The following is a 26,850-nucleotide window of genomic DNA, read 5'->3' as shown; positions in this document are numbered from 1 at the left end:
GGGTTCGAATCCCGCTCGCGCCGGTAAGTGAGAAAGGTTCCCAGTTTACTTTCGGAAGGTCGGTGGTCTCTTCCCAGGTACATTGTATCTTGGTTCTCTCTTCCACCAATAAAAACTGGGCACCACCATATAACTGAAAAACTCTTGAGTGTGGCGGAAAACATCAAAACAAAAAACAAAATATAACATACAAAGGGTGCTGACTCCTCCTAGGCTCCTGATCCCACCTCTGGTGTGTCCAGGGATCCGTGTTTGCGCAACTATATATATCGCACTGCTTATAGGAGTTATGAGATTGATCACTGTTCGTTATCTTCACCTTTCATGTATATTGATATTCGGTACATGTGATTATAGTCTTGCAGGTCTAGTGGAAGTGAATTGCACCAGCGATGCTATTAATTTTCTTTGATGATTTATTTCTATTCAAGATATCAGAGTGTGCCAATCATTTCGTCAGTGAGCGTGCAAACATTTTGTAGTTGATCATGAGCAATCGAAAAGAAGCGACTTCCTTTTTCTTGTTGATAGTGTTTGCTCTGTAAATATCAGATGTAATCTAACTTCTAAACATCTTTAATCTAAAATTATCCTGATGAATAATATAGTCAATGTAGACGACGATTCTACATTTATCATGATACAAATCATGTACTCAAAATGAAAGAACTTAAAATTATACAGAAATGATTTTTTTTAAACTGAATGATGTTTGCGATGCTATTAATTTTCATTGATGATTTACTTCTATTCAAGATATCAGAGTGTGCAAATCATTTCGTCAGTGAGCGTGCAAACATTTTGTAGTTGATCATGAGCAATCGAAAAGAAGCGACTTCCTTTTTCTTGTTGATAGTGTTTGCTCTGTAAATATCAGATTTAATCTAACTTCTAAACATCTTTAATCTAAAATTATCCTGATGAATAATATAGTCAATGTAGACGACGATTCTACATTCATCATGATACAAATCATGTACTCAAAATGAAAGAACTTAAAATTATACAGAAATGATTTTTTTTAAACTGAATGATGTTTGCAAACATGAAACACTGGGATTCGTCTTAATTTAATAGCGGGGTGCGCATCCACAATGAATCAATTGACGGCACATGTATGCAATGACATCTATACGATACGTATGCTCAGGTAAGTCCTTTTTTGACACTTGAAAACAGACAGGAGTATCAGGTATGATGATTTCACATGAGGCGTTTACTCTTTCTCCAATCATTCGTGTGGTAGTTCACCGTTGTTTAAGCATTTCAGAGATTCACACACGCACTTGAAGAGTACAAATGAAGATTGTAACACATGAATAATTCATTGTTAGATAAGAGAGGAACGATTTTGTGGTACGCTGCATGGTTCGAATGGAGCGGTTTTGTGTGGGAACGATTCTAGTGGAGAACGGAACGGTTCATTTGATGTAGTTGTATTTTTCAGGGTCTGTACATTTAATATGGGGTATCTAGGATATGAAAGACACGCCACAGGGCAGACATTTATCACAATCGGGTATTCTTGAGAAATGGAATAAGAGAATCACAATGATGTCATTTTTCAAATCATTGCTGCATATGTGTGAGAATGTATAATAGTTGTATACCAATTGTATTGAAATATCACATATGGAATAAAATTGCGGCGAATATGAGGGTTTAGGGTTTCATATCCGAGTGTATCTAAATTCAACCTTTCAAGAATTTCAAGGATGAAAGTGTTTGCAAATTTACCTTTGATTCGATTTATCGAAGTGCAACACTAACAATTCTAATTGAATTTTAGTGTATCACTTATGTGAAGAGAGCTGCAATCTATCATTGACATACTAAGAAGGATGTATTTGAAATAATTAGTAATGAGGAAAGCAGGATTCTACATTATAAATATTGTACATACAATTTTCGCAGATCCTATGGTCGTTAGAGCGATCTAGTTTTAGGCCAAATGTTGTCTGACGTGTTATGCAGTTCTTTACACCCTGATTTTGACTACAGATCACTCCGTTTTCCTATAGAGATATATACAGGGCTTAAACCTTTTTCTACCGGTACATTTTAGAGGTTTTTAAAGACTAAATGACAATATTTTTAAATAGAGTTACATCTGCATGTATCACGATTTTAGGTAGGCATGTGATATATAATTTTGTTACGAATTGGACAGGGAACATTTTTTTTATAAAGGTTGTCATGTTATCCCATGACAACAAAGAGTTCTACGGGGTCAAAGGTCATTTAAGTGCACATTTTTGCAATCTTTTTTCTCTGGAATATATATATTACGACCCCTCTCACTGGATTCGAGTCAGAAATAGGAAATTCTAAATGTATGAGCTGATATGTCTTTTAAAATACTACAAAAACATCACAATCAAATTAATCAATTTGATTGACAAACAAATATTTTTGGTTGCTAAGTAACAACACTCATGGTGTAATTTTGACCAAATTTGCCTTTCTACATCCATTCGACACAATTCAAACATAATTACATTGCATGATGATTAGTAAATGTCACATTATTTTAAAAATATAATCTTTAACTAGATCTTAGTCATTTTAAAAGGTTTCTAACAAAAAATATAATGAAGAGAATTAAGGTCAAAGGTCATAAAATGAAAATTTCGTACTTCATATACATATTCATCATTTTCTAATAATATGACGTTTTGCTATTGTATCCCACTAAATAGTATAAATATTGCAACATTAACACAAAGATCTTTCCTATTAAAATCTAAAAAAAAAAATCATTTTTTTATATTCAAATATATTTGGTTGCTAAGCAACAACACCATTATGATATCAAATGCTATGCGAAAATAATGCCCGTTTTTCCTCCCCAAGTTCATTGTACATGTATACGAATGTTCAAGTACTTACTTTCAATCACTAAATTTAAATGTACTTGCATTATATTTAATAAAAATTGTTCTTCCTTCTTATATTCAACCTCTTAAAACATATTTCTAGACATAATTCTTGATATTAGGTTGTTCCGATAGGGGCATGTGTTGACCAATATCTGTCTATCGACTGGAACTTCTCAGCAGACATGTATAAGATAATGCCCAAAAATCTGAAGAAAAAAAGAAAGATTGTTTATACTTAGCCCCAATATACTGATGTATTCTCAGAGCTTTTGAATACTCAATTGGCTCTGTAAATGTTTTCTATAATCAAGGCCCTCTGAAAATTATGCGTTTAATTACTTGTAAAATTTTATCTTTAATAAATGTGTTAGATGCACAGCCAGATTAATTTTGGTAAAGGTAATCTTATAAAATGCATTTTATTATTCGTTTTAAACTGGAAATCACTGTCACAATATCGGTACTTTAAAACTAGTAATATCTGTACAGTTCCTCTTCAGTGACAGGCTTCGAACTTCCTTGGGAAGCATATGCCAATCCTTCCCCCTAGATATGACCACCACAGCATAATGGTTGGTGGCAACACAGATGGAGAAAACCAAATCTTCTGTCAAAAACAGCTTCATAAAATCTGCAATTCTCTGAATAATCAGGTCCCATATCTGAAAATAAAAATGCAAATAAAATCAGTATTGGCCATCATACCTTATTTGTCAGCATTTAAAACACTTAGCATACCTTATAATTAGAAATAGAATAATGATTTTCCGTGTTTTGTCTCTTTTTGTATGCATGTTATATCTAGTAATGCAACGATAAACAGTAAAATGGTACACGCATATCAGTGTACCATAATGTCATGATTCCATTTGTGAATGTATTATCTGGATTCATTTGAATGTTAACTAAGTGTATACGGATTTAACCCTATATTCAACCTCAAAGAGTCATACCAACTGCTTGCCAGGTTGTCACTCCGAATGAAATGCCACAGTTCTTTGATCAGGTGTCCCTGTGTCCTCCACATCAACATACTTCCAATTCATGTCTGGATTTGCCAGTAGACTGTCACTAGTGGAAGATACCTGGAAGCTTCCCACTAAATATTGGGATGTCAATAACCTTTTTAAAGATGAAAAAGTACAATTAAGAATTATTGGTTTGTGTTTTAAAGCAGAATATAAGCTTCATGATAGTAAGGGACAGTTTCGCACGAAAGTACTGATCATATTTATTTAAAGATAGAGATGTCCTATATTTAAAGTGCTACTTGGTAAGGGATTACATACATAGTTATTTCGGATTACAAAGATTTCGGTTGAGCATCACTGAAGATACATTATTTGTCGAAATGCGCATCTGGTGCATCAAAATTGGTATCGAATAAGTTTTACATACATATGTTAGAAATCAAATGAATGGATTATTTCATTATACTTTGCGAGTGTAGCAGAGTGCGTATTGAAAAAAACAACACTATACATCATGGAGGTGTTAGCATTATGCCCAACATATACATGGGAGCAAATACTGAAGAAATTCAGGTTGAAATATACAGTGTCCAGCGAAAATAGTGTGCCTCTGAGGGAAATTGAATGGCCCCAGATTTAAAGTAGAATTGAATTGGTTCTTCATTGTACACATTGTCTAAATTCCCTGGCATGGTACTCTGATGGGGTGTGGATTTAGTCGAAATTAGAGAAAATCTAAGCAACAAGTGGGCAGATGCCCATCAGCTCAAAGCACACCAGCATGTATGGATCATATAATTAAATGCTTTTTCAATAGCCTGTCATAACCAGATTTTGATTGATGTTAACCCCCCCCCCCCCCCCCCACGCACACACCTTTTGTCCCAAACACACATTTTGTTTTTATTTCTGTTACAATATGAAGAAAAACCTCAAATTACGGTAATAAATTCTATTATTACGATAATACAATAATGTAATATATGCTTTCCTAACAGATTGTGTTTTCTTTTCATAGAAAGATTTTTTTTATAAACATAGAACATCTTGGAAAATAGCCTCCGCAACAATGGTCATGAATGCCCAGTCTGATTGAAACCATCCCACCCTTTTCTCATCGTACACTAAATCCACCCTCTTCTTACACTCGCGCGTCAGCTGAGGAGATACCAAAAGGGGGGGGGGGTCAGACTGATTAATGCCGGGCCAGGACAGATTAATTGATGTCAGATATGTTCAGCTCTTAATAACAATTGGGTGTTATACACTTGGTTTAGATATCATAAAATATAAATATTTTCTTTCATGAAACGACAAATTATGGCATCAAATCGCGGTTAATATATTAATCGTGCATTTTTCATAACATGACATAACCGCGAACGTTTTTTTTTTCTAGTCGGTCTATGTGGCTACATCAACTTACATGTTTATACTGAATACATGATCGTTTGGGTCATCCTGCAACAGGATATCCAAGGTATCTTCAGACTTCTTCATCTGACATCAGGTCGTTTTCAAGATGTAAAATACAATACAAGCGTTTGTTGTGTTGTTGTTTTCGTTGAAACGGAAACACGTGTGTTGCCCGTGGACACTTTCAGAAAACCCCGCGGTCGCGATCCGGATCACGGGGGGAAAGTATTATATATACAATATGCAGACTGGTCTTTTTGTTTTCTTTGTTTGGCAGAAAAAAATATTTCTATACCGAATAAATATTACATAACGTTTATATCTGAATTTGAAGTATTTTTTTATTCACTCTACCGATGTAACATTCTCGTTAGGTGTTTTATGAAGTTACAATACAAGTAGGTGGTGTAACTGTTATTTACCAATAATGATTTTTCTACTTCTTTTTTTTTAAAGCAGAGAATACCTGGCTGATTATTTCATACATATATGTATATTGTTTTAGTGTATCAAAAAGTATTCATATTACCAACAGAGGACAATACAAATAGTTTCCACTGCTTTATTGTGCGATGCGCGTCGATCGCTTTCAGCACCGACGTTTTATCACTAATTTTAAAGAAAACCGCGCAGCATGTCCCAATTTCATTTTATCGTAATATAAAAACTAACAAGAATTACAACACGAATAAGGGCCCATCAAAAAGAACATTTCCTGTACTTTTACAGGCTGTATTTACTTTTCCCTATTTCCATATATGAATATTGGTAAAACGCCGATCTGTTTAAACACTGAGAAATAAAATTGTAAGAAAGCGTACATGTGCAAAAAATAGCTATTTTCTTATAACTTTGCCAGGCATTAGAAATAATTTTTATATGTTCTGAACGCAGGGAATATATGCTTTTCAAAAATATAGAAAATAGTGCATTCATACGGGAGATTAAAAAAATCGTATCGAGGGGGAAAATGGCCTTGCAACAAAGCGTTGCGTCATATTTAGACGAAGCCATCTTTCGCTTTAAATGCTTTTATTAATTTAATAGCTTTATTTACTTAACTGATTTTTACATAGTTAAAAAATAGAGAAACTTTCCAAAAATATGATATATAGATCATATATCTTATTACCGTAGTTTGAAAGATTTAGAGGAACTCCTTTTGCGCTGTCCCGTTTTTACGCGCCACCGGTCAAATTGACCGGTACGGTAGAGAAGGGGTTAAAGTGGATGTGACCGTTCAACAGCGGATGTTTACTTTTCCTAGTCACCAGATTCCACATCTAGTATGTCTAAGGGTCTGTTTCTGTCCAGCTCTTGGTGTTGTATTCCTCATAGGAGTTATGATATAAATAAATTTTCGTTATTTATTTCATTTTTGTTATTTTTATCCTTTCATAGATAAGTAGATAGATAGATAGATAGATAGATAGATAGATAGATAGATGATAGGGATGCTTACTCCTCCTAGGCACCTGATCCCACCTCTGGTGTGTCCAGGGGTCCGTTTTTGCCCAACTATCTATTTTGTATTGATTATAGGACTTATGAGATTGATCACTGTTCGTTATCTTCACCTTCCATAGATATATAGATAAATAGAAAGATAGATAGATAGATAGATAGATAGATAGATGAAGGGATAGATGGATAGATAGACAGAGTCCCTGAAACGTTCTACTTTACCATTTTCCGTACGTTCACCGTGTTCTCTCCGCTTACAGTTTTGTGTACACAAATCATTTACCGTGCGTTCATAGTTCACAAAGCGTTAAACCGATCATTGTCATTTGCAACAACAAAGTTAAAGGATCGATCTTCTGAGCAAGGCAAAAAGGAAAAGGAAAACCGTGCGTTATAGTGAAAGTAAACTTTCCTGTTATAATAGAAATTATATTTTTGAAGCACAAAGTACCAGGATTATTAACTGTAAAAATTTAAATAAAACTGAAGATCACTCATCAATATCAAATGATAGAATATTCATCGTTCTTATCACAAAACATAACTATTGTTTGGTTAAAAAGTAGGGGAGTACTTCTGAATGAGAGCAGAATTTAAGAGCCTGCACTTATGAATTCAAACCTTATACATGAACACATTGCAAAGGACAAGAGCTGGTACGTGTAACAAAATAATGAGGCAGCTTCCGTTAATAAATACATCACACCCTTTGAACTATCAGTTATCATTTTCAGGTTCTGGCAAAAGAACAATCCATTATTGTCATCATGTTGTTTTACTTAACAAGAATTTTAAACAAGTAAACTTTATTCCTCACCCCCCCCCCCCCCACCCTGCTTTTAAACATCGAAGCTAAATTTCGATGATTTGACAAGTATTTTTGGTTATTTTACACCTATATTTATGAAAAAAATGTCAATAAATTTATTTACTCTTTTCGACAAATTTGAAATGTTTCTATCATTTGTCTCTGATATAAAAAAATGACTTTTTTCATGAATTTCTATACAATACACATATAAAAGTATCTGCATCAGAAATATACAAAAACTGCACCATCTAAATGCAGTTCGTGGTCCAACTATCTATTTTGTACGTATCTATGTTAATTGTGGGATTATTTCCTCAGGTTGATATACTGTACACACAGTTGCAATTAAGTGAATTACGTAAATCTAAGTGGGAAAACACTTTCTATACTTAGTATACAGAAGCGTTCAAGTGTCAAATCGGGGTTTAGGTACTTATTGCGGCCGTGTTGTTTGTTTAATGAAATTATCTTGACTACTTTCCGGAGTGTTTTTTTAATTGCATATGCACTTGTATTTTTTATGTCGTACAGTCCTACTTACTATGCTATCTTCTTTTCACATACATTGTATACTCATGTATGAAGAAATTAAATACTACTCATTATCAGACAAAATGCACTAGTATACAAGATGACACACCAATGCTCACGGTTTATGAAAGCATCAAAAGTTCTAAATATTATTTTTCTATTAAATTTACGATGATTTCATGAGAAATATAATCCAGTACTAGCAAATGAATGTACTATACTTTGCTTAGACATAATATGTTCAGAATTGGTGCTTGTAGTTCTCGAATTCGTTTCGATCGATCGACCGAGAGAGAGAGAGAGAGAGAGAGAGAGAGAGAGAGAGAGAGAGAGAGAGAGAGAGAGAGAGAGAGAGAGAGAGAGATTCATGTATAGTGATCGGTCATCCAAAAAATTACCTTTTTAAACACCACTCTCATTCCACGCACAAGTCCTCTGAAATTAGAATAAAGAGTATACTAGAGTTTCGCATTGGTTTTTGGTGATTAGGTCTTCCAACAGTCTGTTGGAATTCCCATGGACATTGATTTGAGAAAAGTTTCGCAATTTCAAGTTTACTTAAATGTCTTTAGAAATGCAAGGTGAAGATAACGAATAGTGATCAATCTCATAACTCCTCCAAGCAATACAAAATAGACAGTTGGACAAACACGGACCTCTGGACACACCAGAGGTGGGATCAGGTGGGATCAGGTGCCTAGGAAATGTTTTGAATTCACACTTGATTGACACAACTTCTGGCATATGTAGTCGCACAGTACGTTTGAGAAGCAAAGTAGGGGCTTGGTAGGACACTTACTGGATTTAGCAATGTAACTTTGTAAGGGTTTTTATGAAGTTTAGGAATCCAGTATAGGTACGGTAGCTCATATCCATGCAACCCATTGACTGGGATATCAAATATGTTTAAATCTAACGCATGTTTTTGGAGAATTTCATATCTTGAAGGGGCAGTTGGAGTATAAGTACGCTTACCAAAAGTGAAACCAATAACGTTCGTTTAAAATGTATTAACAATTTAATATTTTAACAATGATAGCTTTCATTCATATGTCGATTTGATATATCCCTGTGAGCTCGAATTAAATGACAACACAGAGTCGTCCACTTCTGCTTCATACTTAGATATTTTATTCAAAGTAGACATTAACGGCAAACTAACACCTCCACTGTATGACAAACGGGATGATTTCAGCTTCTCCATCGTCAACTTCCCACATTTATGTAGCAATATTCCATTATCACCTGCATACGGTGTTTATATATCTCTACTGATTCGATATGCAAGAGCTTGTTCTGGGTATAGTCAGTTTTTTAATCGAGGTTAGCTACCGACAAACAAGTTGATAGTACAGGGATTTCAACAGTCTCAATTGAAGTCAGCATTTCACAAATTCTATGGTCGTTATAACGATCTAGTTCGACAGTACAGCTTCACATTGGGTCAAATGCTGTCTGACGTGTTTCAAACGAATTGTTAAGCCGTTCTTGGCACACTGATTTTGACTGCGGATAACTCCGTTTACCTGATCAGGATATGGGGCTCACGGCGGGTGTGACCGGTCAACAGGGGATGCTTACTCCTCCTAGGCACCTGTTCCCACCTCTGGTGTGTCATGGGGTCCGTATTTGCCCAACTATATATTTTGTATTGCTTGTAGGAGTTATGAGATTGATCACTGTTCGTTATCTCCACCTTGCATTAGCCACTATAAGGGCTATTTTTTGCTTATAATGGTTGGAAATGAGATCCACAGGAAGAGCAAATTCTTCGACTAGACCAGTTATTGAAGGAACTGTCGAAAAATACAAATATCCTGTATGTGTAGGCCATGCATCATAGACGAGTCACACAGAAAAATTTGGTAGGCAGATAATTTTGGTGTGTGGTCTAGTTAACTAATTCAAACAGAATAAAACTTTCTAAGCTGTTTTTTAATATATAGTCATCACGGAGCATGGGACGATGATCGGTACATCAGCTGTACATAGCCAGAAAAGCTACCGCAGTACGCAGGAATTCCCGTCGGAAACTGTATGTTTGGCGGTCAAACATCGTCGGATACTGGGTATCCGACGAACAAAGGCAGTCAAATGGATTAAAGAAAATTTGGAATAAAGAATATTCTGCCTAAGTTTTCAATGACTAACGCTGTCATTCATATGAAGTAAATTTATCGAGCTTGAATTCTTACGTTTGATTCATTAGATTTCATTACCAAAGTTTCGATTAACCTGCACGAGAAAAATAACTATCATGAACTAATTTTTCAATCTTACAAAAACGTACAGGTAATGCAGGTAACACAGATAACATCCTGTGTATTTGGAACGGTATATACAAGCTAGCAAGGTTTCGTCGGGCTCGGGTCTTCACACTTGCCTGAAATAAGCTCCGCCCCGCACTTAACTTTCCTGAGGAAAATCGACCGGTTGAAAACCTTTGCCATTAAGTTCCTTTAACATTACAATCTGTATTTCTGACAAAGATCTGAATGGTCATTACTGAATATACAATTTGAATGCTTTAACAGTTCCTACGTTGGTTCTCATACAAATGATTCTGGAGTGAAACAGCCTCGTGCTCTATAAAAATTTAATGTTCCATTTTTCCAATAGTTAATATATATTATCATCATATCATTACACTAACGTTCGACGGCTCAAATATGAAATTTAAATACACAATATGCACAAGGGACCGAAGATTTCTGCAGATATGCACGTTGAAAAGAGAAAAGTGAATGAAAATATAAGAAATGGTGTTGTGAAATAAAATCCCCTAAGGGAAAGAACGAATGAAGCTCAGAATGTGAAATTTAATACTTTACCATTAATCACAAGCGCATACAACACACATAACGATGGGAATTAATCAGAAAGAAACTTAGTGTGCACTTTAAAATTCCACTCACTACAGCTGCTGAACTTTTAAGATTGGAACGTTTGCAAGGGTGACACGATACAATTGAGGGGGGTTGATAAAATATTACAGCATTGGTATACCTGTATTAAGTACCAACGTGTATATGATTCAGTACGATGTGTCTTGATGTAAGGTGAAGATAATGAGCAGTGATCAATCTCATAACTCCTATAAGCAATACAAAATAGGTAGTTCAACATAGTTCAATAGGTATGTGAACATGCATCAACCTTCGTCTCAGAAAACCCGTCGTTGAATATCTATCCATACTCTGCTTCAATTTTCACATTTGACATTCGAGAAGTTGTTCAGCGTACATATTTATTTGTTCTACATTCCAAACATTCAAGTTATACAATATACGAAAGCTTAACAGATGTAATTATCGCATATTTAGAGAGTGCTTACATCTATAGGTTCAGCAAAATCAGAGAAATCATCTGATTTGGGGTCATCATTAGAACTCTGGAACATGTGTTTAGAGACATTTTCTGCGACGTCATACACGCCTTGACACAATGGTGCTTCCTTTTCATGGAGGTGGTTGTACACGTCATCACAAGGATCCTACTCTACAAACATTTGCTGAGAGAACGCATTTTCTTCCTTTTCCACTGGTTCATTGAGGTGATTGTATGTGTAATTTGCTCCTCTTTGGGTATCTTGGTGAACAAACGTTGAAGGTTCCTGAAAAACAATATAAAATAAACATAGACGGGGAAAAAGTCGCTTTAACAAACATGATTTATTACAATACGTAATGGTGATAATGTCATCAACAGATTCGTAAATTGATTCTAATTCCAAAATGCCTTATGTTACATGTGGTCTTTTGAGATGTTTGTCATACCTCATAATGCCTAATATCACTGGGCACAGCTTACAGAGTGGATTGACGATTGATGTTTTCTTGATCAGACTGTACTACAGACCTGGTCACACAAAAATTGTACAAAAGTAAAACACTGGTCTCGATCAATAAGAAACAAATTTAGAACAATTATACACACAAAACTGTCATTCACACAGTACGAACCAGTAATCATATCAAAAATGAATACAAATATTGTACAATCGGTAACAATGCAAAAGCATAAAAATTAAGGAAATGTAATACTACAACTTCCACCTCTGGATAGTAGGTTTCTTCTACATTTACGAACAAGTATTACAATCCAGAAAAACATTCCAAACAGAAGTGCGCCTGCTCCGACAAATATAAATCGATATATTATTTCTGAAATAAAAGCAATATAATGAATCTCTTATGAGAAATTATCTTTTTTAATTTTTACGTGTATTATAAATAAAAAACAAAACAACGTAGAACAACAAGTAGACGATTTTTACATACCTTCATTCCATCCGCCTAAAAGAAAATAGGTAAAGTTAAATGAAGGTATTTTAAAATCTCATAATCGGCGGGTTGAATAACACGAGAATGTAAAACTCCCCACCAAGCATTTCATTCAATTTACCATTAACCATGGAATTCTGTGTAAAATGATACTTGTCAATTTTATTCATTCGTCGATTTGATATATCACAGTTAACCGGAAACAAAAGAAACCAGGGTTTTCTACATCTGATTCGTGTTTAGATATTTTTATTAAACATAGATAATGACGACAAACTAACAAACGGCTTCTCCATCGTCAACTTTCCATGTAATGTACCATTATTTCCATTATCACCTGCATCTGCAGTTGATTCGATACGTTATAACTCTTTCTGTGCATGGTCAGCTTTAACTCAAGGTAGATTACTCACTAACACGTTGTGTAGATGAAGGCTTTCATATCAATGTATGAAAGGTAAACATAACGAACAGTGATCAATCTCATAACTCCTATAGTCAATACAAAATAAAGAGTTGGGCAAACACCAACTCCTGGATATATCAGAGGTAGGATCAGGTACCTAGGAGGAGAAAGCATCCCCTGTCGACCGGGCACACGAGTTGTGAGCTCTATATCTTTATCAGCTATAATGAATTTGATGAAAGATGAAAAGCTAGTCATCTATCGGAATGAAACATGTCAAAACGATAGGTTGTGTTGGCATGCTAGATCATTATAACGATCATAAAATTTGCGAAATGCTGCATATAAACGAGAATGTTGTTATAGTTTCAAAACAAGTAACCTTCAACAAAAAATAAGTAGACAACTTAGAGATGTACGTTACGGAAGTAATATATACTCCTCCACCATTTCGTACGTTATATATTTGTAATTATATATATGTGTAGTTGTGACCTTTTTTGTTTCATCATCAAATGCAGAACAAGTTGCCACGGTGTGTACAGTTCAAGTTCATCAAATTATAACAACTCGTTCTGCGTAAGATTAATTTTTCAATCGAGGTATTATATTGACAAATAAGTTGATAGTATACCGATTTTAAAAGCCTTCTTTAAAGACAGCTAAATTCGTGGTCCTTATATATAATGAACTAATTTTCCAAATACATTACATCACTTGATGTGATGGTTACGCCTTCGGAACACCTATCCCCACCTCTGGTATATCCAGGGATCCGTATTTGCCATATTCGTAATTTTGTATCTATCTATAGGATTTATCAGATTGATTATTGTTCGTTATCTTCGCATTTTTATAATTGTCAATCCCTTGGCAACCTGTGGTTTGGATTTACCCCATTCTACTAATATACCATTGATCACTTGACCACAATAATGTAAAGAGATTAAACGTTGATGTTACTCACTCTATAGTAATCCAATGCGAAATTCACTAAAGTTTCATTAAAACTGATTTTCTTATATATCAAGTTATAGAACACTACAGGACCAAATGATATTTCAGCAGTCAGAATGGGGAAACTTGACAATTTTGAAATGTACTGAAGTTTATAAGCACAGTTATAGTGTGTATAATCAATTCATCCTGTCTGTATTCATTCAAGATTCCATTACCTAGAAACTTTTCTGTACTCATGTGAATTATGTTTATAAATATTAATCAAATAAGATATATTCTCATAATGGAGGATTAAAACAATGGTATATGTATCAACTGAGCATCAGTTTCCACACATACAGTTTGTGTTGTATGCACATCACATTACATGTCCACTGTGTGTACAGTGTGCAAACAAAACAACATAAATTGCGCGTGAAACTTATATATCGCTCCAGAAGTGATGTGTAAATGTATAGAACACAGTAATTGTTGTGACAACTTTCGTCATTAGTTTTTTAATACTTGTTTACCTCCTCTTAGTCATGTCGGTAGTAGGCGCTTTTTAGACGAGGTTTCCAACCAAACAACAAACCTGACCGGGTTATTTCTACTCATAGTGCTACGTGTATAACACGTAATTCAATCATGGAAAGTTGAAAGATTTTAAGCAGTTTTTATATATCATTTGACATGGTCCTAAAAATGAACTTGTGTATGCATACACATGTATTTCAATATACATTGATCAAGCTGTAACAACTGTCATGACGTTACAGCAGTCAGCTACTTATGACCTCATTATCATATTGATTTCATTCGTACTTATTCATGTACTGCGTCTCAACGTATACTCTCTAGAAATAGAATTCTTTTGAGATTTGTTTTAGCCTTAATATTTTTCAAACTATACGAGAAAGTGAAAATAAGGAAAGGTGATCAATCTCATAACTCCTATAAAGAATGCAAAATAAAGAGCACGACAACCACGGACCCCTGGATACACCAGAGGTAGGATCAGGTGCTAAGGAGGAGTGGGCATTTAAGAAATAAATCATTGTAAATGTTAATTATGGAATTAATAGTTGTAACTATTCATAAACGACCGAAGATAACGAACAATGACCAATTTAAAAAATCTGAAAACAAAATCCATGAATGACTCATCAATATATTTAAGGTTGTGTAGTTGTAAAATTTAACCTCTAACACAGCTTTTGTCTTCTCTGACGAACTCGCTATCGCAGGAACACGAACTATTTTCCCCACAAACACCAGCATGTAGTGTTTCTGTACACTGTCAATTTCACATGATTCACCAAGGCCTTTACCAGCTGAATACACGGTATTAGTAGCAATGTATCAACACTAATCACATTAGATTTCAAACTCGAAAGCTTAGTTTTCTGTATCGATCTCTTGAGATAAAAATAATTGCAGCAAAATAGTGCCTAAACGAACAACAAAATACATTCAATCCCGCATTATATAACTTCACGGCCTTGCCATAACTCTCACCATCTCTCTATCTCTCTTGCATTTTGCTGTTTTTTATGGTTACCTTCGGTACATTTCCCATTAGATTCAACAATGCCTTTATTGCAAAAGCATAGTGATCTGTTTCCAAACAATCCACACACAGTTGCATGTGTAGTCCCGTTACATTGCACACAATACTGACAGGATTCAAGCAGCTGTCTACCAACTGAAATGTAAAGAATGAAAGTTAGGAATACTTTGTTTGTTTATGTTGTATTTAAAAAACCGTATAAACAATCGACCATTGCACATCGCCTAGACGAAATATCCGAAAAACAAAGCAGGGTATTGGGAAGAACACATTGATTTTCCTTTCTTATGGCAGGGTCTCTTACGACACGTTTGGTCACTTTGGCACGTTTGGTCGCCCGGCGACGATACGTGCGGCACGTTTTATCTCCAGCGATCAAGCATGCCACACGTATTGTCGTCCGACAACTGAATGTGCTGTGAGGATAGGCACCAATAGTCGTCAATGTTTGGCCATATCCGAATACGAATGGTCGCCACCCAAGCCCCCTGTCCCAGACCTCAAATTTGCTTTTGTTTTGCAAAAAAGTGTATGTGTTCATGTGTGTGTGTGTTCGTTCGTGCGTGTTTATGTGTTTGAGTGACGGTGTGAGTGTCTGCGCTTGTGTATGTGTGCATGCATGTTCGTATACGTGCATGTGTGTAGCTATGTGCGTGTGTACGTATATGTGTACATTCATATGTAACAAAGTTTGTTTTGCATCACGCACGCACATACGTGCACACATTTTTAACACAAGTGAAGAACGATACATAGCCAACAAACAAAAAACCTAGACATATCTGAATGAAATTAGATGTGAATTTATTTTTCAAACACACGAGTCGCAACATTTTAACAACACCGTACTCTACATACCATCCTATGGCACGCCGTTTTTACAATTACTTTTCTTCAAAGATATCTCATAAATCTTATAAGACATCTTATAAAAGATATAGAATACCTTAATATGTTTTATACGCGATATCTTATACAGTATATGATATATCTCATAAACTTTATAAGATGTCTTAATGTTTTTGATTTAAGATAGCTCATTCACTCTAATATGGTATTTAATTAAGAAATAAAGTATCATTTAAAATATTTATCGGGATATAAATACGGGTTGGGCCCGTGAAAATTTGATCATATCCCGATAAATATTTTTAAATGATACCTTATGACTTATATTTACATTTTTGTGATCGGCAACATTGCTGAATTCTGTTAACAACACGTTTCCATACATTTCACAATGTTGACCTGCACAACGAAGCGTCATATATGTTCAAAATGACGAAAACACAAAACAAAGTTCCATCAAATTAAGAACTGTTTTGATTATTAAGACGCTAAAAAGCAAGCATATCAACATATACATATACATTAACTCTGGAGTATATAATGGGAAACTCTTCCAAATGTCTAATTTTAAGGGGGGGGGGGGCATGATTTAATCGGGGGTGCACAAGGTTACACTTACAGTTTTGATGCGCTTTCACTTTTGGAAAAAGAAGACGATGAACATCGATTTTGAAAGATATTCTGTGTATATTACGGAGTTAACAGAAGACTGAAGTGGAGAAAAATGAAGAACAGGGCGGCAGACGTCAGGTGTAGGCAAATCATTTATAGACAGGACAGAGGACGCAGCTCAGATGAATCTCCGGAAAGAACTAAACATCGCAGAAAAGAATGTGGAAGTGCACGAAGGTAAGGGACGGTTTAGATTTGGATGTGTAATTGTTGACAAACATAAACTCACTGAACGCTTCTTTTGACTCGATAAATTTCTGTAATAGGTTTCTAACGACGCCTCGCTTCGATGTCCCGACATAAACTTGGAAACCGACATCAATCACCTTATGGCTGCTATGGCACGGAGGCAGTAGGGGTGAAAGTATTCATGCACTCCGACGACTTATCGACCATACATCCTGTGAATTACCTTTTTGCTAAAGCCTAATGTCCCTGATGACCACGGTGAAATTGAAGCAGACGAAATTTTAGACATACACTAGTAACTATATATAAATTGTTTAAAGAAATGCGTTTATCAATTATTGATGAAAATTCACTGCTTGAAATACAGATAAGACCATAAATACATTTTGTGATGTTCATTTCATCTATTGATAGACTTCTGTAGTAAGTGAGAGCGATTGTTGGATGTGTATTGCCTTAGTAAATGTAGTACCTATTACCTACTTTTAACAAACGTTCATACGCACTCCGTAGTGGCTTTATGCAGTGATAAATACGTAATGTTCGTAATGGTGTTAAGTATAAAAATTTAGTTGAAAATGTAAATAATAACTTTTATAAAGTATTTTATAAAAGAAATTGTATAATATATCTCATATATTTCGTAAGATATCTTGTAAAATACAGAACATATCTTATGTATTTTCAGATATTTCTTCCACTTTATAAGGTATTCTTTATGTTTTGTAAGATATTTCTTAAACTTTATAAGATATCTTCTATTTTTATAAGATATCTCATAAATCAATTTTTATAAGATATATTATAAACTATATATATTATCATATTGGTGTGTAGTGCTTGCTATGGCCTAGATTGTTGTAGAGTTCGATGTTCATCATAGAGTAGAAAGATGACGAACAGTGTCTATCAAGAATGAACCATAAAATGTATTCTGATTATAAATACACTGTGGATTTAGCAGATATTTAGTTCTAGTTAGACAAGCACTAGGCATTTTGGATTATGCTATATCTTGGACTAGGATTTAGGAATTTCGTCGTAAATTAACAACCCATCTGTGATTTGTTTTATATACAGATTCAACTCGGCACGGACATTGTTTATTGTTCACGTATCGCATGTTAGTTCCATTACTATTATTATAATTTGCTTTCAAGAATTGCAAATAAATTATTTGTTTGATTGCATTTGTTAGTAAATTCTACTACTGGGTAATTCTGATCCATAACAATATGAATTTCTTTTCAAAACATGTATAATACATCTTATAAAACATTTCATATCCCGTATGTTTTATAAGATATATTATAAAGTTGATGAGATATTTTTTTTTGAAAAAGCATTTATGAGATATTTTCTTATAAAACATATAAGATATTTTATACGTTTGATAAAATATCTTACAAGAATAATGTTATATCTCCTATATCTTATAAGATATCTCATAAACTTTATAAGATATCTTGTTTAATATACAAGATATCTTACAAACTTTATGATATGTCTTATATAGTTTTGAAAAATATCATATATTCTATGAGATATATTATGAACTGCAAGTTATATAAAAATTTATCAGATATCTTATTCAGAATAGAAGATATCTTATAGATTATATAAGATACCTTTATAAAGGAGTAGATATTAACATGGGGTGACATACATCCTGATAAGTATGCGTGCGCAGACATGCATACAAATACACATGAGCACACAGAGTGAAATACATAGCAAGTACTGCCATTTGTTATGATTTGACAAGAAAATGAAACCTTTGAATTCGACATAAACAACACTTTGTACATAATTTTCTGCACTATAAAGCGTCACATCCCCTGTAGCTATTGCCCACCAATTTTAAACAAGTATTCGGTTTGATCTAAGGGAAAAAAATTGGAGATGAAGGAGGAGGATGATTAGAAGGGAGAAAAAGAAGAAAGTGGAATAGAGGAGGAGGAGGAGGAGGCGGAGGAGGAGGAGGAGGAAAGCAAAGTTAATGTTTAGGAGTGACAGCTTGGGTGGCGACCATTCGTACTCGGGTATAGCCTAAAATTCGAGATCAATCGTGTCCATCCTCACGGCATGTTAAATCGCCCTGTGACGATAAGTGTGGCATGAATGATCGCCGGCAACCAAACGTGCACCACAAATGATCGGCGACGATCAAACGTGCCGTAGCAAGGGTCAACTAAACAAATTATGTTGACCATATTAGTGTGAATTAATTACATGTAATATAAATACTGTTAAAGTAAATACAACTTTTAATGAATGCTTATAAATCATTTAATTTTGCATGTTACACCCTTTGTCATTGGTTGAAAAATTATTGGAATATCCTATCCAACGATGAAAAAAAATAAATGGCCGTAACTATTTTCTATTGGAATGTTAGGGATTCCTCTGGATGCTTCGTATTTATATATAGATTAGGGAAAACTGAAAAGAAAAACTTAACAAATCTATCGATCTATATAAATTTTTTAAACAAAAGCAAACAAATATCAAATATAAATAATAATCAATTATGCAAAATGAAATAAACAGGGCCATTTGAGGACACACACCCCACTATAACAACACACGTCTGCTTCTGCAATTTCGGGCTGAGAGTTATTTGTATTCAACCGGGAATGACAATAGTCCATTTGCAGCTTGCGATAATTTCCTTCATATTGCGAACCTTAATACCAGATATATCGAACACTGTCTCAGAGATACCCCAATATCGTAGCCCTTAAAGACTATGGTTTTGAACTCTGGCATAATATGTTTATGAGTGGGCATCGAAACGAAACTTCCATACGACGTCACAACAGCTGTGACGCCTTAGAAGTTCACCGATGAAACTCGAAAAACCCTCTGTAACACTTACTTGTCCACCTGAAAGCCGTGACAACCCTCAAGAGAACCTTACCTTGCATTCCACATCATGATTATGCACATACCCCACGCTTTCCGTTAGTACTGGCATCGAACTTTGCACTTAATTCCGGTTCCACTCAACAAAATTCCAGCAATTTTTTCTCAACAGGAATTATACCTAACTTCTCCTTTCAAAACTCCATTCTTCAGTCAACAAGAAACCCGTTTGCTCAACAGTAAACTTAGTTTTTTTTTAAAGTTGTGTATTCATAAATTACTATCTCGAAATGATATAGAATGTAGTCCAAGAATAATTCATTAATTCAACTCAAATCACATAATGTTTCATCATATGAACTCAATGTTTTAAAATATTAAATGATAAGGAATAAATTCATTACTTTTTCGTTAGATGAAGGTATACCAGTACCTCAAAAAAAAAAAAAAAAGACGGAAAACTTTTGCATCATGCGCTACGCGCAATGATGCAGTTTTCCGTCCTTTTTTTCGTTATATACCTTCATCCACCGAAAAAATAATAAATTTATTCCTTAATTCAATGAGATTTGATTTTAGGTATAAGATTTTTGTTAGCATTTATGATCAATGGTTGCTGTTTGAGATTATACATTCTCTTACTTGGTACACATGATACATTCACCCATTCAAATCCATTCTTGCAAGCACAGCTGTTACCTTGGCTCACTGTATTGTATTGGCACACATCTGCATTCTTTGTCCTAGTGCATTTTGCATCCATTGTGCACGCATCAAATATTCCCTTCCCAACTGATAATTTGATACACTTTGTATATCACCAAGTTTTGAATCCTAGTCATTTTCTTTTACATCCATGTAGTGCTATTTCTTTTCAGAATTGAGACGAACCTGGTTAATGCTACAATGTTCATGAGTAACAAAATAATACAAGGTGTTGATGGAGCGATTTTTTTTATGTTTTCTGTATCTGGGATTCTTCCTAATCACAGTGAAACACCTGTATTTAAGTCGTGATCAACGAGATCGCCTGACGCCATTGACTTATTTCATAACACACATTGTATTGATAATTTCAGATTAATACCTCGGATTTTGTTTTCATGTTTTGTTTGTATCAAAATACATTGTATATAATTATATGTATGCTATCACTGCATAATATAACCAACAATAATACATGACTTTAGTTATTAATCATCTTCAGTAGATTTAGGATGTGCTTGGTATCTATATTTTGATATAATTCTTACTTATTTTGTTCTAAGCAGCTTCCTATCTATATATCAAAAATACATTTAACAATATCGTGGGTTTGTTATATTGCGGGTAATTTTTTTATTTTCATATTTTACTCATACCTTTTTGACATGTTAAGGAAGCCATGTCAGCTATGTATTGAGATCCACAGACACACACCTTTCTATCACCAACTGGTCTGCATATCTCCAAACCCAACGTTCCATTGCACTGATCATTTACTTCACAAGTCTCAAAAAGCTTTTTATTGACTATAATACAAGAATGAAATAAACATCGTTTAAAGAATGGACATATTATATTAAAATGCAAAAGCGAATAAATCTCTTCCTGCAAAAATGTTCAACCTGGTAAACAATGTGAACCATTTGTTAGAAAATCCTCATCGCAGGCACATGTTTGAGTCCGTGTAGCCTCGCTGTAGACACATCTCCCGCCATTTTGTGTACCGGTACATTCTTCATTGATTGTACACGTCTCCCCTATGACTGATCCAACTATTAACACATCGACAAATATGAACCCATATTTATCTTTACGATCATTATAATTTAGAATAATTTAATGATATCCTTCCCATTTTAGAAATATCTTATCGTTACAAAATTATGTTATACATCAAACCTTTTATACAAACGTCTTTTACGATTGTGTGATTATCTGGACAGTGACACGTTTGTATACCAGCGATGACCTTACATTCCCGTGCCCCATAAGTTCCTGTACATTGTCTGTGGAATTCACAAGATTGGAAAAGGCGTCGACTACCTATAATGAATAATTACACCTGTGTGATTATTTATACAACAATAAACCCTTACCGTTCGTATGGGTTGAGCACTGCTGTATTATGGGAAAAGCCATGTGATTTTAATCATTTCAGTTGAGCTCTTTCATTACTCAAAACATGACATTCGATCATCCTATGTAATGCATTAGAGTTTAAGTGGTGAATCACAATATCATCAACAAAATGGCGCCCAAATATTGGCTCGGGAAGCTTCAACACGTTTATTTACCTGTATTCGTGTAAACCTAAATATATCACATGAATGGGTAACATGTCGTCCCATTTATAATTAGATATGAGACACAATTCTTTGTAACACAATGACATGTGTCGTTTGGAACGTAAATAGAAAACAAGGATTTCTAAAGTTTTATCACAAAATTTAAAACAAGGAATTGTAACTAGCATTCAGAGCGGGATAAAACAGTCCGATACTGCTACGACCTTAGTAGGAAACAGAAATACAATGTGTGTTGTGATAGGAAATGGGTCTCTTGCAGAACAATAAGAAAATGGGAAGATATGGAACGGCTAAACCGCCATCCCATGTTCGTTTGGTATTGAGCGAATGTGTGTACATCATTATGTGATGTGCTTCACTCACTATGCCATGTGCTTCTCTCACTGTGTCATTTGTTTCTCTTGTTATGTCATGTGCTTCTCTCATTATGATATCAGCACGAATTATCATGTCATTAACATTCATCATTATGTGAATTGTTTCTTTAATTATATGACGTGCTTGTGTCATTATGTCATGTACATTCATCATTAAGTAATGTGCATTTTTATGTCACTAGGTGATGTGCTTTCCTCATGTTTGTTTGGTTCATTAAGTCTTGAGCAAACATGTTTATGAAAGACGAAGATAACGAACATTGATCAACCTCCCTGTTATGCACAGAAAGTCACTTCCGTTGTTAATGATATGAAGAGAAAACGCTGTTGTTGGGCAATTCCTAAAGAAAAACATACGTGCAAATATTTAGCCATGTTAGCCTTTGGAAGAAATTCATACACTGTCAGATTTGGAATGTCGAGTTGTATTGCCTTATCTACAGTATACGACACGAGTTTTATACACTTCACCGTGGAAACACCACGGTGAAAAATCCACGGAGATGCACCTTGTCCTCCATGTTCCACGGTGTGTGTTATTTGCGAATACATACAGCTTCTATGAGCTTTGTTCCGGCCACGGAAGCCTTGCAGATGTGAAAATATGCCACAGGCTAAAGAATCATGATAACGGTGGAATTAAAAAAAAATGTCAATATTTTCACTCCAATACTTATATTGTTTTTCAGGATTTTGAGCCAAATCCAACGATACCAAACACTATATATTATGTTTTTGAGAAAACCTCGTTTTGATTTTTTTTTTATTTTCTCTTCCCTTTCTTCATTGAAATATTCTTAAATTCTATGTTTAAATAATTTAAATAAGGCGTACTTGCAGGCAATTCCTGTTTTGAATCCGAATTAGTATATTCAGTAAATGAAAAGCAAACATGTACAACATGCAATAGGGATATTCAATAATTACCGATGTGCTCTCTCTCTCTCTCTCTCTCTCTCTCTCTCTCTCTCTCTCTTTCTCTCTCTCTCTCTCTAATGCACTGTTTAAGGTACATAATTCAAATCTATTTTGTTAATATGCAACTTGACAAATATAACTCGATCCAATATAGAAATTGGAGCATTGTCGATGATAAACAAATTGGAATTTATCATATAATTAATAGAAGCAAAAACCCAAACTATCGGATAATTTATTTTTAATATCCAGAGTTAATTACATTTGACCGATACTTATGTTCAATGTACTTTGATAGACATTTTCATAAACAAAATTTTCATCGGAAGTATCTGGATAATGCACTGATTTTTTTAATAATAAGTATATACCATGTAAGTTCCTATGGTCTTTGTCACATTATATACGGTTCGCTAGTTTGGATTTTGACTTCTTATGAAAAGTGTAAAATATATTGGGTCGGCGCGATATCAGATCTAGTCTACGATCACGGGTATCTTGCTCAGACCCAATATATTTCACACTTTCCGCAAGAAACCAAGCGCTTCTGTTGATTTCAGATACACGAATTAGCTGACCCCCAATTGTTCTACTGAGGTGAAAACCTATTCGAATTTGCATGGAATGTACAAGTTATACACAGGTCATTGTTATAGTCACATATCATAGTACCGCTAACCATACTAATATTTTTTTATTATTTAAAAAAAAAAGTTATTGAATAATGAAATATGACCAAACTGCAGATTGAACTTTATAGAGCTCTGTGCTAACATTACTTATATTTTGCAATGTATCAGAAGGGATGAAGGGATATGCTACCGTTTAAGTTGTGTAAAATTCTTGACAAGCAATATGATAACAACAAAAAATGGTGTTTAAATTGTCCGATTAATGAAAACATTAAATTGTGTACAGGGGGGGGGGGGTAGTAGTATGAAACTGTCTTAATTTCCCCATCAATATTGTGGGTCCGTTATATTGCGCGTAATTTTGTATTTTCATACTTTCTCATACCTTTGTGACATGTTAAGGAAGTCATGTCCTCTATGTATTGAGATCCACAGACACACATCTTTCTATCACCAACTGTTCTGCATATCCCCAAACCCAACGTTCCATTACACTGATCATCTACTTCACAAGTCTCAAAAAGCGTTTTGTTGACTATAATACAAGAATGACTATAATACAAGAATGAATTAAACATCGTTTACCAAATGAACATATCATATTAAAAGGCAAAAGGGAATAAATATCTTCCTGCGAAAATGTCCAACCTGGTAAACAATATGAACCATTTGTTAGAAAATCCTCATCACAGGCACATGTTTGAGTCCGTGTAGCCTCGCTGTAGACACATCTTCCGCCATTTTGTGTACCGGTACACTCTGCATTTAATGTACACGTCTCCCCTATGACTGACCCAACTATTAACATATCAACAAATTTTAGCACAAATTTAGTTACCTGTATATGATCACTATAATTTAGAAACATTTGATGATGTCCCTCCCATTTCGATAGCATCTTATTGTTACAAAATTATATTTCACATCAAACCTTTTAAACAAAAGTTTCGAAAAACTGTGTAATTATCCGGACAGTGACACATTTGTATACCAGCGATGACCTTGCATTCCCGTGCCCCATAAGTTCCTGTACATTGTCTGTGTGATTCACAAGATTGGAAAAGGTGTCGACTACCTATAATGAATAATTACACCTGTGGGAAAATTTATACAACAATAAATCCGTGCCTTGAGTACAGGGTGGTTACTCCTTTATGGGAACATCTTGTGATTTTAATCATTTCAGTTGAAGTATTTCGTTACTCAAAAAATGACATTCCATCATTCTATGAATGAATATGATTTATTTCCAAATTAGGGCCCTCTCGGGCATACAGAATACATGATTGTTAACATTTCAATGTGCAATGACGAGAAAAAGAAATGAACAAAACAAGAATAAAATATGCACTATTAGGGCAAATAAAATTAATTAGTAAATTATCATTCTCACCCGCCTCTCAAAAATCGCCACGTCCTGATTTTTTTTATTTTTCAAAATTACGATTTCCGGATATTTTTATGTCCGGTCCGGTATCGTAAACGTACTTTGTTTCACTTTCCCTTTTAAAAACCCAATGTAATGCATTAGAGTTACAGTGGTGAATCACAATATCATCAACAAAATGGCGCCCAAATGTCGGCTCAGGAAAGTTCAACACGTTTATTTCCTGTAATATATATCAGAATTCATGTAAACTTAATAGAGCACGTAAATGGGTAACATATCGTCACATTTATAATTAGATATGACGTATAAGTCTTTATGACACAATGACATGCGTCATTTGGAACGTAAATAGAAAACAAGGATTTCTAAAGATTTTTCACAAAATTCAAAACAAGGAATTGTAACTAACATTCAGAGCGAGATAAAACAGTCCGATAATGCTAGGGGTTTGGTACAAAACAGATGTTCAATGTCTGTTGTGATTTAGTTGTATACGGATATGGGTTCCATGGAGAACAATAAGAAAATGGGGAGATGTGGAACGGCTAAGCCGTCATTTCATATTCTTTTGTTATTTAGTGATTGTGTATACATCATTATTCGATGTGCTTCAGTTCTGACTCAATGGTAGGTTGTATTGGCAAACTAGATCTTTATAACGATCATATAATTTGCGAGTTGTCGACTTTAAATGAGACTGTTGAAACCCTTGTATCATCAACTTGTTTGTCAGTAGCTTATCTCGATTTAAAAACTGACCATACGTATTATCCCATGTGCTCCTATCATGATGCAATGAGCACTAATCATGCCAATAACATTCATCATTATGGCATGTTTTAGATGATCAAGGTCACGTGACATGATAACTGTAAAGTTAAAAAATTGCGGATACAATGATAGAATCAGCATAGATGTAATAGGAGGGACTGCCGACTTGTGACATCATCGTTATTTTTCTATTGAAAGTATTTCCTTGCGATTTCGGCGCCTTCGCCGGAGTGCATAGGAAGTCACGTTAGTTCGTACAAGTGGAGTCAGGATGTATTTCAAGTTTTTTTCATGTTGTTTTAGGATTGCAGCTGATTTGTGATCAATGAAAAATGCTGAACTGATCTTGGGGTTTTCAAACAGATCATAATGATAATAATGATTGGTTTTATATACCACTTTTTCCAGCGTATGCTGCTCAAAGCGCTTTACAATACATTATTACCTCGGTAAACTTGATATCAATCTAGAACTTTCTTAGCTTCCTGTGAATCCCAAGACAACAAATCCTGCTGTTGTTGATCTTGATTCTTGGTGACCGGAAAGACATGGATATATAATCCCTACACAATTTTACTATACATTGTGTGTATTTCAGATCACTTAGATTTGAGTCGTCCAAATAG

General features: G+C 34.6%; 1 protein-coding gene and 1 long non-coding RNA gene across 2 annotated transcripts; both read right to left on the bottom strand.

The window, feature by feature from the left end:
• Nucleotides 1-2,462: 2,462 nt before the first annotated feature.
• Nucleotides 2,463-5,428, bottom strand: LOC125655382 (uncharacterized). Its single transcript, XR_007362716.2, has 3 exons — nucleotides 5,277-5,428; nucleotides 3,833-4,001; nucleotides 2,463-3,541 (listed from the first exon to the last, which is right to left on the bottom strand). It is a non-coding gene; the product is annotated as an uncharacterized LOC125655382 (long non-coding RNA).
• A 6,670-nt stretch (nucleotides 5,429-12,098) lies between these two features.
• On the bottom strand, nucleotides 12,099-25,120 carry LOC130047604 (prion-like-(Q/N-rich) domain-bearing protein 25). Its single transcript, XM_056142942.1, has 9 exons — nucleotides 24,995-25,120; nucleotides 24,712-24,861; nucleotides 24,449-24,598; nucleotides 21,730-21,873; nucleotides 21,453-21,602; nucleotides 21,207-21,356; nucleotides 15,262-15,405; nucleotides 12,353-12,367; nucleotides 12,099-12,235 (listed from the first exon to the last, which is right to left on the bottom strand). The coding sequence occupies exons 1-9, from the start codon at nucleotides 25,044-25,046 to the stop codon at nucleotides 12,099-12,101; spliced, it is 1,092 nt and encodes a 363-aa protein (XP_055998917.1). The 5' UTR covers nucleotides 25,047-25,120.
• Between the last annotated feature and the right edge of the window lie 1,730 nt (nucleotides 25,121-26,850).

Source organism: Ostrea edulis, chromosome 7 (genome assembly GCF_947568905.1).
Source record: "Ostrea edulis chromosome 7, xbOstEdul1.1, whole genome shotgun sequence".
Taxonomy (NCBI): Eukaryota; Metazoa; Mollusca; class Bivalvia; order Ostreida; family Ostreidae; genus Ostrea; species Ostrea edulis.
Note: the sequence above shows the minus strand (reverse complement) of the source record. Positions and strands in the feature narration are given on the sequence as shown.